This window comes from Cydia splendana, chromosome 25 (genome assembly GCF_910591565.1).
Source record: "Cydia splendana chromosome 25, ilCydSple1.2, whole genome shotgun sequence".
In the NCBI taxonomy this organism is placed as follows: domain Eukaryota; kingdom Metazoa; phylum Arthropoda; class Insecta; order Lepidoptera; family Tortricidae; genus Cydia; species Cydia splendana.
Window position 1 is genome coordinate 6,999,302 of NC_085984.1, and position 13,290 is coordinate 7,012,591.

Below are 13,290 nucleotides of genomic sequence, written 5' to 3' on the forward strand. Positions count from 1 at the left end.
TTTATCCAAGATTATATTACAAAGTCGTGCAGTTTAGTATAGAAAGAGGTCTTGTCATCGAGACCCAGAGGTTACTAAAATTCTTTAAAATTGTATTTAAAAAAAATGGTTCCAAAATTAGACAGTGCGGTTAAAAAGTTGGGTAAGTACATTTTATTTATATATTATGGGTTAGGTTTATATGAATATATATATATATAGTGAATAGAATCAGGCGTTACTTTGCGGAAATCCATATTAATTAAAACGAAAATATTACTTTGCTAATCCGCGAAAATTTTAATGAATTTTTGAATGAATTTGAATTTTTTTAATGAATATATATATGTCTTACATACTAATAAATGTACATAACAGTAACTATGGAAGGTAAAGGTACTATATACTCCATGACAGTAACATTTAAAATTAGAAAGATCATTGAAAATATGTCAAAATACAAGAACAATTATTTGAATTTAAAAATTTGTATGAATACATTTCAACAAAAATATAAATGCAGTAATTAAGTAGCTAATATTCTAACGATTCGATAGAATCTACATTATTTTGTACACTTTCTTACAGTAATAATAAATAACTTAGGTCGAAATAAATAATTTAAACTAAAAACAAAACAATAAAAAAGTTAAAATAAAAACAAAATACGGTACAATTAAATAGTTACCTAAAACATGAGGCAAGATCGAATATAAGACGTACGTATGTACTGTACCCATCAGCTCATCTATAGGACATCTATAGGACCCTATATATGTCCTATAGATGAGTACAGTACATACGTACGTCTTATGTTCGATCTTCTTACTACTAGTCGTACTAGGTCCTGGGCCCTATGTATATACATACCTACTTAATCATTTGCTATTGCAAAAAACTTGATCTCAAAGAATTCACACGACACGACTAAATATATTTTGTGGTTATGTTTAGAAGTAGGTTTAGTAATCCGATTTAGTCATGAAAAAATAAACAAACATCATTTTATTCGATCTTTACCCAATGTAGGTAATGTAGTAAACGTCAAGCTGGTGGACAATATTAGGATAAAATAATAAATGAATAAATGGATAATTTTTTGGTAAACTTGATTACTATAACTAAGAATGCTTTTAGTACCGTTATCTTAATAATTTACCCTATTTTAGTACTCTAGTTTTATAACCTAAAGTGACTGTAGATAATCATAATCATTTATTTGCACATAAAAAGCGAATAGACCTGTAATCTCAGTATTTCTGTTGTTTTTGGTTACTGACCCTTTTCAAATAAAACTTTTGGGACAATTCCGATTGACGGATAATTCCGAAACTATTTACTAAGTAAAGTTGTCAGTCAGTTATAAGCCGATTTTTTCCCGTATTATCCGATAGACGAAGTATGCCAAAACATATATCAAACAAGGATAAGTTCGGTGTATTCCCATTTGTCCCCGCTCTCCGTTACCGCAGCCATACAAGAAGCGGGTACAGATGAGAATAATTCTTGTGAACCTCATTCAACCTACCTATTCCCATCCCACCCATCTGTACCCAGCGGGGACGAATAGACACTGTAAGTTACCGAATACCGAACAACGAAGCTACTGGGACTAGAGGGAAAGAGACAAGCATACGCCTAGACCCGGGTAAGAAGAGGTCGGATATACGTCGCTGGCTTCTCCTGCCCTCTGTACGGGCTGTTCGAGCCGATGTCATCCAAATCGGAATCCTGAAAAAGAAATGGGTTATTTTTAGTGTTTCGAATTTGAAAGTGTCATTTTAGCTAACTACGTAGCATAGTAGTAGTAGAGTTAGACCAATATACTCTTAAGTCTACAACAATTTTGATAGTGTTATTTTTATGTTTGTAAACGTCAAACTTTTATGAAATGATGACGTAATAAATAACACTCGCACTGCGCATGCTATCATCAAAATCGTTGTAGACTTATCTTGGTCTAGCGTAGGAATTAGGGCCTTCGGACTCATGGACTGGAGATCCAGCCTTTTTTTAGCTGTACTCAAGCTAACATAAGTAAGTAGGTAGCTTATAATAAAGATAACATTCAGATAACATTCCATGGCCTAATTATACTGCGTCACGAAGCAAAACAGGCATTGAAAGTCCACTTTCAATTTGGAATTAGCTGCCCAAGAAATAAAATAAATATTATATAAGGACATCCTTACACAAATTGACTAATTGTAAGTCTCACGGTAAGCTCAAGAAGGCTTGTGTTGTGGGTACCTACTCAAAAATATCATAAACACACATGACTCAGGAACAAATATCTGTGCTCATCACACAAATAAATGCCCTTACCGGGATTCGAACCCGGAACCATCGGCTTCCTAGGCAGGGCCACTATCCACTAGGCTAGACCGATCGTCAAAAAAACAATTGAATGGCTGTAAAGGCCGTTATAATAATATGTAGGTAGTTGTAACAGCGGTTGTGAAATAAACAATAGCAAACTGGTTGGCGACAGGCTTGCGAAAGGCAGGAAAGTCAAGGAATGCAAAGGTAAAGGGTCGTTGGTTCAGTCCGGGGTGAAAGCGCTTTCTCCCGGTCCTATCGTGATGAGCCAATCTATAGTGTCGAGAGAATAAGAAATTCTATAAATAAAGAAATAAATATTATAGGACATTCTTAGACAGATTGACTAAGTCCCACAGTAAGCTCAAGAATGCTTGTGTTGTGGGTACCTACTCAGACAACGATATATATAATATATATATACATAGAAAACAACCATGACTCAGGAACAAATATCTGTGTCATTACACAAATAAATGCCCTTACTGGGATTCGAACCCCGGACCATCGGCTTCACGGGCAGGGTCACTAGACCCACTAGGCCAGACCGGTTGTCAATTCTATAACATATAATAATATAACATATAATAGTATAGTAGAATTTCTATAGGATGTAGGTATCCAATGTGTGGCATGTGCAGGGTTAATATTTCAACGGTACGTGCGTAGAGTTAGACCAAGAGAAGTCTGCAACGATTTTGATAGCACACGAAAAACTAGTCATTTAGGTATACGTCATAATTTCATAAAATTTTGGCATGTGCTAGCAAAATCGTTGCGGATTTATCTTGGTCTAACTCTCCCATTAGTTGTCTTAGGGCCACTTGCACCAGCTCACTAACCCGGGGTTAACAGGTTAAACCACAGAATAAATAATAGTACTACCGCACAGAAAGGAAACTTCCTACGAAACCGAAGTTTGACAGCGGTTCAGGGTCGAATGATGCTGTCTCTTTCTAATATGGCACTATCCCTTTCGGCTTAATAGCCGAAAGGGATATTGCCGAAGGGGTAGCTTGAATTTTGACAACCCTTAATAGGGTTGTCAAAATTCAAGCTATTATCTTATCTGTGGTCGTGCACGCAAAGGGACGTCAAGTTGTGTCAACCCTAATAATTGCTCGGAGCCATCCTGAGCCGAGCGGAGCCGAGAAGTCAGGAGTTTCGCACCCCTGGTTAAACCTAGAGTTACCATGGTTACCAGTATTATTTGACACTGGGTTAACGGTTTAACCGGTTACCCCCGGATTTGTGGGATGGTGCAAGTGGCGCTTAAAAGGGTATTGATATCACCAAGTGTAATAATGTTTAAAGACTTACGTCAACTGTGTCCATTGTGCGGGACCATGGACCCCAGCCGGGCTCCTCCTCATGATCATAGTGGTGTTGGTGCTGCGCGTGCTCGTAGTATATCACCTGCAGACAAACAGACATACACATTTAATCTAACTCTTAAGGCCTGTGCACACCGGCTTGCGTGTGCGTGATGTGCACGTGCGCGTGCGCTAAAATGTTGGAGCCGCACACGCACACGTCACGCAAGCGGTGTGCCGTCTCTCATAAGGATCTGTATACTACAACGCCGCACGCGCACGTACGCGTCACGCACACGCAGCCGGTGTGCACAGGCCTTTAACCCATCAAGCGTCCCTCCCGCAGCGTGACTTATCGGACGCATCGTTTGTGTATTCCCATTTGTCCCCGCCGGGAACAGATGGGAATAGGCGCTGCATACAAATAATTCCCACTTGTCCCCGCCTCATGTATGGCGGTGGACACGTGGGGCGGGGACAGATGGGAATACACCGCGTCGTTAGTCTATAAACATCGTTAGACTCTTCAGATTTTTGGCTATTTTGACCAGGAGGGGCCTTAGGTATTTTCTTAATTTAAATAATCATTTTTTAACATAATTATAGGGTTTTATTCGGATTTCAAGACAATGTGTAACAATATTTTTACTTATGTATATTATTTTATGTAGGGACGACCTAAACACCTTTCTCAACAACGGGCGGCAGAAGGCGCTATGTCGGGAGTCGTGGAAGATAAGAGGGCTAGTAAAAAAAAATTAAGAACCTAGGTATAAATAACCTACCAATCTGAATCGCACCGTAAAATCCTATACATGTCCATAAAACCGTATAAACTGCGAGTAATATTGCAAATTATTAACACACTCAAAACATTCACACACTTAAAATTTCACCCAAATTTTACAAATTCATGCCAAATTTCACCTTGCATGTACAGTGGCGTTTAAAATTGCATGGATAGACGTCGACCGTAATGCCTTAATATTACGGTTGAAACATCTCCATGCACTTTTGAACGCCAGTGTACATAGCTTATACCCAACGACTTAACAAATAAGTTGAATTATTGAATTCAGACCCGTATTACTAAGCAAATAAAGTATTGTAAAATAGATTGAAGTATGTTTGGTGATAAATTGATGGCGCACGCAAACCGTACATTTCACCATTTCACTATGAAATGTAAGTAATTAAATAAAACCAGTCACCTTAAAAGTTTGGCTTGGAAAGTTGACCCCTCAATTTAGAAACAAATTGCTATATAACTGCACAACAAGATAGTTATATTGTCAACTTAACATTATGGCAATATCCCATGATATTGCCATAATTGACCGAAGCGAAGCGAAGGTCTACGTTTTGACTCGGGCATTTTGCTTTCGTATGTCCGGATGTTCTCCTCTACAGGTCGCAATTCTTAACCGATTCTCGTGAAATTTTGTGACCGAATTTTATGACTAAATAAAATTTTTTTGTCAATCCGGTTTTTAGAAATTTTTAAAAATGGTGGAGTCGTGATACCTGGTGCCTAAACAAATAGTCGTATCGATATCATAAGAGTTTTTTCTTTTTGAGACATGTTTACAGAGTTAATAGCAAAAAATGCAGAAAAAAATTATCGCTGGTTTAGGCGGTATTTAGATATTTAGTTTTGTATTTCCGGATGTTCTCCTCTACAGGTCGCAATTCTTAACCGATTCTCATGAAATTTTGTGACCAGATTCTATGACTAAATAAAATTTTTTTGTCAATCCGGTTTTTGGAAATTTTTAAAAATGGCGGAGTCGTGATACCTGTCGCCTAAACAAATAGTCGTATCGATACCATAAGAGTTTTTTCTTTTTGATATATGTTTATAGATTAATAGGCCAAAAATTCAGAAAATTTGTATCACTGGTTTCGGCGGTATTTAGATATTTAGTTTTTACTTGAGAATGAGTAGCTAAATTTCGTCAGCTTTAGTAAGAACTATCATGGCGCATTTTGCAAACGTTCGCTTTTTTGTTTGCATAGGGAGGTCCCTGGTTCCATCCCCAGTAATTGTATGCTACTACATAACTTTTTGTATTTTTTTATAAGTACTTAAATTTCGTATCAATTGTTGTTTTTTATTTTATTTTTTTATTTTGAAAAAATGAAAAAAATCGTATTTTTTATTTATCAAGCGCGGGCTAAGCGCATTCGTTTATTTTTTGCAACAGATGATGGCTTTTTGCGCTTTAAAGAAAATTTGATTCTTGAATATACGGCGCCATACCTTTGGCCTATGCTCGTCTATATGGCGACACCATTTTATATTTAACAATTTTTACTCATATCAGTAAAAGAACATGGGTCAAAATCATATGGCGTTCTAAAAATAAAAAAAATCATTTATCCATACATATATCGTCGTTGCGCTTTCCAAATCTGATATGTGCGAGGTTTCAATCAAATGAATTAATACCTTATGTGTTTCGTTGCTAGGTACCTATTTGTCAATCAAAAATCGAACACATATCAGATTTGGAAAGCGCAACGACGATATACATTTATTGATATTTTTTTTTTCATTTTCATTTTAATCCTGTATCGAAAGATGGCAGTAAATTTACTGTGACTACAAAATTTAGTATGACAATAACCCTCTACTACATATAGGGACCGTGCGCGTTGGAGGGTCTGCCATCTTGTGGCCTGAATCGGAAACATGTACATTGCCAAAACAAGTTCTACCATCTACCGTTCTTGTAGGTACGTTTCCTTATGCATAGTAGGTTCTGTCATCTTGTGGGCTACATCGGAAGCATAAACGTCACATTTACGCCTCACGCCAAAAATCTGACGGCTCCTATGCTACCCCCTATAGTTCACGCACGCCCACTATAGGGACCGTGCGCGTTGGAGGGCCTGCCATCTTGTGGCCTGAATCGGAAACATATGTGCACATGTACATTGCCAAAGCAAGTGCTACCATCTACCGTTCTCGTAAGTACGTTTCCTTGTACATAGTAGGTTCTGCCATCTCGTGGGCTACATCGGAATCATAAACTACACATCTACGCTTCGCGCCAAAGATCTGACGGCTCCTGTGCTGCCCCCTATAGTTCATGCACGTCCCCTATACACTTTATTCTCTTTAGATTAGATATTTAAATTCTTACTCGAGAATAAGTAACCAAATTTCGTCAGCTCATCTAAATGCTATCATAGCGCAGTTGGAAAGACGCTTACAAGCAAGCATATGGGAATAGGTACCCGGTTCGATCCCCAATAAATGCAATTTTTTTTATTTTTTTTTTGCACTTAAACATCGTATTGCTGATTGATCAAGCGAGCGCGAAGCGCGAGGTAAGCGTATTCGTTTGAGTTTTTGTTTGAACATTTTTTAGCGGTTTTAGTTCAAGGGCATGGCTGTTCCAGGAGTCAATTTCCACTTACGTTTATAGCATGGGCGGTCACCATCCATAAATCGCAGGGGTTAACATTGCCTAGGGCTAGAACTAGCTGTAGGTTGCTCGTACGTTGCGCTTTCCCGGGCTCAAAGTCTAACTAACAATAATGTTAGTTAGACTTTGAACCTTTTAATTTGGATCGCCTCGCTAAAATGGCCCATAATTTCCGCAAATCATTTTTTCTTCGAGGCAATTACTCCGTTCTCATTTTTTCCCAGTGGAATTTCTTCGCTTTATTTAATTTTTCGTGTACATTTTTTCATAAACTAAATTTTCCTTTTCTCAATTTATTCCCTTTTCTTTTTAATCCCAGTAGTAGTTAAAATAACCAGTAGGTTTTTTTTTCATTAACTAAATATTCTCTATCTCCATATTTTCTCTTTTTTTTAATGCTAGTGGTAAAAATAACCAGGTTTTTTTCAAATAGGTAGGTTAGGGTTATTTTTTTTGATGACCGTATAAACGAAACTGCTCCCAGAGATAGGTAGGTTAGGGTTATTTTTTTTTGATGACCCTAAAAACGAAACTGCTCCCAGAGATAGGTAGGTTAGGGTTATTTTTTTTTTGATGACCCTAAAAACGAATCTGCTCCCAGAGATAGGTATGGTTAGAGTTATTGGCTGACAGCGTTTGGTTTTTTACTTGTAGTTTTTTAGATTATGTTTTAATTTTAGTGTTTTTGATATTTGTTGTATGTGAAATACCTACAAGTAACAAATATAATTACTACACTATTAACATACAGTAACAAGAAAATATTATCCTAGATATTTAAAAGAACGAAAACTATAAGGAAAAGATTAATTTAAAAATATTAAAAATAGGCGATTGCGGAAGAAAACCATTGGGAAAATATGGGAACGGAGTAATTGCTACCGAGAATGAATGATTTCGGGAAATTATGGGCAACGCAAAATATGAGAACGGAGTAATTGCCTCGAAGAAAAAATGATTTTCGGAAATTATGGGCCACGCTCGCGCACGAAGCAGTTTACAGTACGGTTACCATCAGTTTGTCACTGACATATACGCCGTCGAGAACGTAATTTACTTTCTATACATCTCGCTCGCACTCGCATATTAGTGCAAACGGGATGTATAGAAAGTAAATTACGTTCTCGACGGCGTTTATGTCAGTGACAAACTGATGGTAACCGTACAGGTTAATTCAAAGGTAATGTTGGTTTCCTAATATAGGTAGAGTTAGACCAAGAAAAGTCTGCAGAGATTTTGACACTGGCACAAATAACATTGGCACTGCGTGTGCTGTCAAAATCTCTGCAGACTTTTCTTGGTCTAACTCTATCCACTTTTCTATACAATTAGTATGGCGACGTGTATACTTAAGGGGCATCGACCGTACACTGACATCGGGATGATATTTTTATCATGTTATTTAGTAGTCATCGTGCGTCTCGCTTGCGCCAATACATGTACGGACAAGAACGAGTGAAATGCACGATAACTAAATGACATCAGTTAGATGTCTTTCTGATATCAGTGTAAGTTTGAATTGGCCTGTTAGCCAAAAATTGTTTCGTATGTCCATATGTTCTACTCTACAGGTCGCATTTCTAAACCAATTCCCGAATTTTGTAAGCAATTGATAGTTAAGTTTTTATGGTAAAATTAGATTCTCTAAATTCTTCAAAACAACGGTACCATACATTTATTCAGTTTTAAACTCTGCTCGCGAGGTCTACAGCTCACAGAGCCACTAGTGTTAAGTTTTACGTTGGTTTAACTATAATATTTGACAATTAACCGGTTGGGATGAAATATTATCAAGTTTTTACTTTTATCACGGGTTAAAGTTACTGTACTGGCCCCATTCTTATTGCCCGTAAGCCCGTTTTTATATAATATGTCAATGGCAATAGCTCGATACCCGTATGACTTCAAATATAGTTGGTCAAACCAATATGTCAGTCAGTAAGAACCAGGAAAACTATACCCATCCTTTTCTTTCCTTTAGTTCGTTTTCATAATTACGATTTCGTAATTGGCTACATAAGTGGAATTATTTTTCGCTGTTTCATAATTAATTATTAAAGAAGAATTTATTTTCTGTTTTTGTAATCGAGTACTTTTTCTTAGTTCGTAGTTAATTACGAAACTCATTAGTTTTTTCATCTTTCATAATTAATTATTAAGCAAGAATTTATTGGACTAATCTAACTCCTTGTTATAAACTTTTCTGTTGCGGTTCTAACCTCCTTCATCAAAGTTAAAGAAAAGAAAGAATAATCTGTTTGTACAAACAGATTAGGCATTCTTATCTAACCAAAGTTTAGTAAAAAAACTCAAGTCAGATAGTATCATAATAGCAGTCTCATAATCATCATATCAACCGATAGACGTTCACTGCTGAACATGGGTTTCCCCAATTGTGGCGATCCTTGGGGTAGAATATCAGATATATTTTTTTATAAGATAACAGGTAATTCATTTTACTAAAAAACTAAAAGCATTATTTTAACAATGCGAAAGATAGGAAGCTTGTTTTTAATATAACATGTGTTGAAGCAATTTCTACTATATTGAATTTCTACTATATATAATTGATAATTGAGCACGAAACAGCCACACATAATTCCCTTTTCGTAGCCAACTCACTAGGTAGGTAGGTACCTAATCACAAAAAAATCTTACATCGGAGTTACCTACGAAACCCGATTACTAAAACAGTAATTAAATTCTTGTTTGATAATTAATGACCATCAAGCAGTGAAAAATAATTCACGTTTCGTAGCCAATTACGAAATCGTAATTATGAAAATGAACTAAAGGTTTTCTTTTGGGTGCTAGTACTAGTGTAAGACAAAGATAGTATGATTCTCTCTGTCTATGATTGAAATGAGACAGTCCTTTGACAAACTATAACTATAGTAACCTACCGCTACACTTTTTTCTCCATGTCCCAAGAACTTCGTGTTACCAAGGTTCCACTACTCGAAATGACGTCGTTGAGTCATGACTTCAATACAACCGAAGCAAACAAATGACCATAACTTGATCCTATCATGATTCGTGACCACTTACACTGAAGTGAAAGTCAGGATTTTTCGAGATGTTTTGTGTAAAACAAGTTTATGCAACGGAATGTTCTTAATTTAAATGAATCAGCATGGAATCTTCAAATGAGAATGTGCATTAACTAAGAGCATTTTCACACTGCCCGATCCGATATCGGATGTCGGACGAAAATAATATGTATGATTTTTATCTTTCTGTATTTGTGTACCTATTCATTTAATAACTAGTTATTACGTGGTCACTACCGACTAGGCTAGGAAGCCGTTCTTCAATGAATCAAATGGCTTATCAAGCTAAAAACCTGCAAGTCGAGTAAAACAACAAATTCACCAACCAGTCGACAAACTGGTCTGAAAGCGGACGGCCGTGCCTCTTACCCATATACTCACGGACATACAAACATACATACATAAGATTAGAGCGCAGCATACGTGAGTTGATTCGTAATCGTATCCCAGTTCGACGCGACCAAAAATGTACAAGTGACGAATTAAAATTTAATTAAGTACCGTAAAATGGGATAAGTAGGGATTACAGGGCAGTTAGGTTATGAATGGGGTGAGGAGGCATGGTACGGTGAGATGGTATTTTTAGACCAGATTTATCACATTGTTACGTAAATACTTTATTCTCTTGAGAAGTCAAGCTATTGTAATATTGTGTCAATTTTAGCAATTGTCCCATTTCAATCAATTCCTATCCCCCTAACCCCGACTACGGAGTGAGCTGGGATTTCCTACTATTTTGTGTTTATCGTTGAATCTATGAAATGAAACGACAGATTATCATTGAAAAACAAATTTTCATACTACCTGAACACTTTTCAAGTATATAAATCAACGTGCCACTTAACCTCCCAAGGCCCAGCCATACAAATGAAAAATCCAGAATATGCCACTGAAATTTGAACCTTTAGTGCAGGGAATAGAGTTGATTTTGGTTTTGTTTGAAAATTGAACGAAACAGAACAAATGCGACTCTGTTCCAATTGAATATGATTTAAATTTCATCAAACTGAATAAGTACTATACGTAGGACCTTGGGCCTTAGGAGGATATAAAAATAAACTTTTATTGAGGTTTGAACTTCGCATTTGTACCAACTCACCCCATTTTACGGCATTTAATATCGAATCAAGTGTTATTTTTGCTAATGCACCTGTTAATAAGCTTTTTTCCGATTTAGCTAACTTGTTTCCGATATTAATGTTGATATGTTGATACGTCTAATGCATTTAGAAATATACACTCAGTCACGGATGCACGGTTTAGGCCACGGGGCACGGAAAGCGCGGAGAAAGGTCAGGATGATAAATTGTGTAACTTGTAATTAATGTGTGCATTAACATTTACACAGGTACTATTTACTATGTGGCTGATTCTACTGGTTGTTTAATGGCCTTCTTCGTGGTAATACTAAATTTAACTATAAAAAGCTTTGCATCCGACAGCATACTTATAAAAGCTATAATAATTATAAGGGCGTTTTCACTTAAAAGTGTACTTTTTTTCGAAAGTCCATCAACTATTGGGTTATTTCTACTCAGAATTACGAGGACAATCGATTTAAAAGAAAAAAAAATGTGTCGAAAAAAAAAGTCAGTTTTGTAACGCATTTTCACATACATTTTGTATGGACCGTTACAAAACTGACACCCAAAATTTGTATGAAAAACTGGGAACACTTTTTCTTTGTCTCATTCAATAGTACCTACTCGTGATTCTGAGTCCACCCAATCGACCCACCCAACCCAAGAGTCTGATAACCCAAAAGTTGATGGTTTTTTGAAAATGTACTACCTATGGTACCATTTTTTCTGAACATTGCAGTAAGTAATTCGCCCTATTATTTCACTTTTATCTCTTCTTCCTCGCGTTATCCCGGCATTTTACCACGGCTCATGGGAGCCTGGGGTCCGCTTGACAACTAATCCCATGATTTGATGTAGGCACTAGTTTTTACAAAAGCGACTGCCATTTGACCTTCCAACCAGAGGGGAAACTAGGCCTTATTGGGATTAGTCCGGTTTCCTCACGACGTTTTCGTTCACCGAAAAGCAACTGGTAAATATCAAATGATATTTCGTACGTAAGTTCCGAAAAACTCATTGGTACGAGCCGGGGTTTGAACCCGCGACCTCCGGATTGAAAGTCGCATGCTCTTACCGCTAGGCCACCAGTGCTTGTAGTGTATCATTTCACTTTCATACAAGTTTGCAAACATGAATTTCATAGGATCAGTATGAAGTCATCTCCGCTTTTATCGCCCGTGGCATAATGAAGGTCAACACTAGTGTCAACCGTTGCACTTTCTACTGCACGCGGTGCATCTTGCACGAGTGGCGATGGTTAAGGAAATAAGTTGTTTACCTCGCTTCTGTTTTAACAGGGATGTATTTTGTTATAGCAAAGAGAAAGAGTGTATAGAGACGGATTGTCAAAGTATATTATGTAGCCAGTGTAAATTTACTGCCATCTTTCGACAGAACATAAAACTGTTAGAACGCCATTTGACTTTGATCCTTATTCTTTCACTGATATGTGTTAACTTATTAAATATTACCTAATATTAACGCCATCTACTCGACTAAGTATGGTGCAATCTTTTCGAGCAATGGCGCCATAACCTTCAGCCTAATCTCGAGTAGATGGCGTTAATATTTAACAAGTTAACACATATCAGTGAAAGAATAATGATCAAAGTCAAATGGCATTCTAAAGGTTCCGTCACACATGCGCGTTTTCCGGGCGGGGCGTGAGCGTTTTATATGTAATAAGTAAATAAGTTATGTAATAAGCGTAAGTTTAAAAATTAAATAATAATTGAACATTAGCTATTAGAGTTAGACCAAGAGAAGACTGCAACGATTTTGATAGCACACGAAGTGCAAGTGATATTTTAAACGTACTCACTACTTGCACTGCGTGTGTTATTAGAATCCATGCAGACTTATCTGTGGTCTAACTCTAAATCAGTTTTTAAAATGTGTGCCGCTACCAAAAGGCATAAATAAATAATAAAAAACCGTTCCATCATGCTCTTAGGCTAATTTCTTAGGCAAAAAATAAGCACTTAATTTAACGGGTTAGCACTGGTAATATGGATTTCCGCAAAGTAACACCTGACTCTATAACTATTAACCCTCTATACTCTGTATCTTTAGGTACTTAAATTAAAGTAAACAAATAATTTGTACATTTTCGGGT

The 13,290-nt window shown here is 36.8% G+C and overlaps 1 protein-coding gene across 1 annotated transcript in view; it reads right to left on the reverse strand.

The window, feature by feature from the left end:
* Positions 1 to 1,519: 1,519 nt before the first annotated feature.
* LOC134802777 (uncharacterized) overlaps positions 1,520 to 13,290 on the reverse strand; it is a 44,468-nt gene continuing 32,697 nt past the window's right edge. Inside the window, exons 6-7 of the mRNA XM_063775480.1 lie at positions 3,619 to 3,714; positions 1,520 to 1,710 (exon numbers count right to left, since the gene is read on the reverse strand). Coding sequence (XP_063631550.1) covers positions 1,618 to 1,710; positions 3,619 to 3,714 — 189 coding nt within the window. The 3' untranslated portion in view covers positions 1,520 to 1,617. The remainder of the gene's footprint in view (positions 1,711 to 3,618; positions 3,715 to 13,290) is intronic.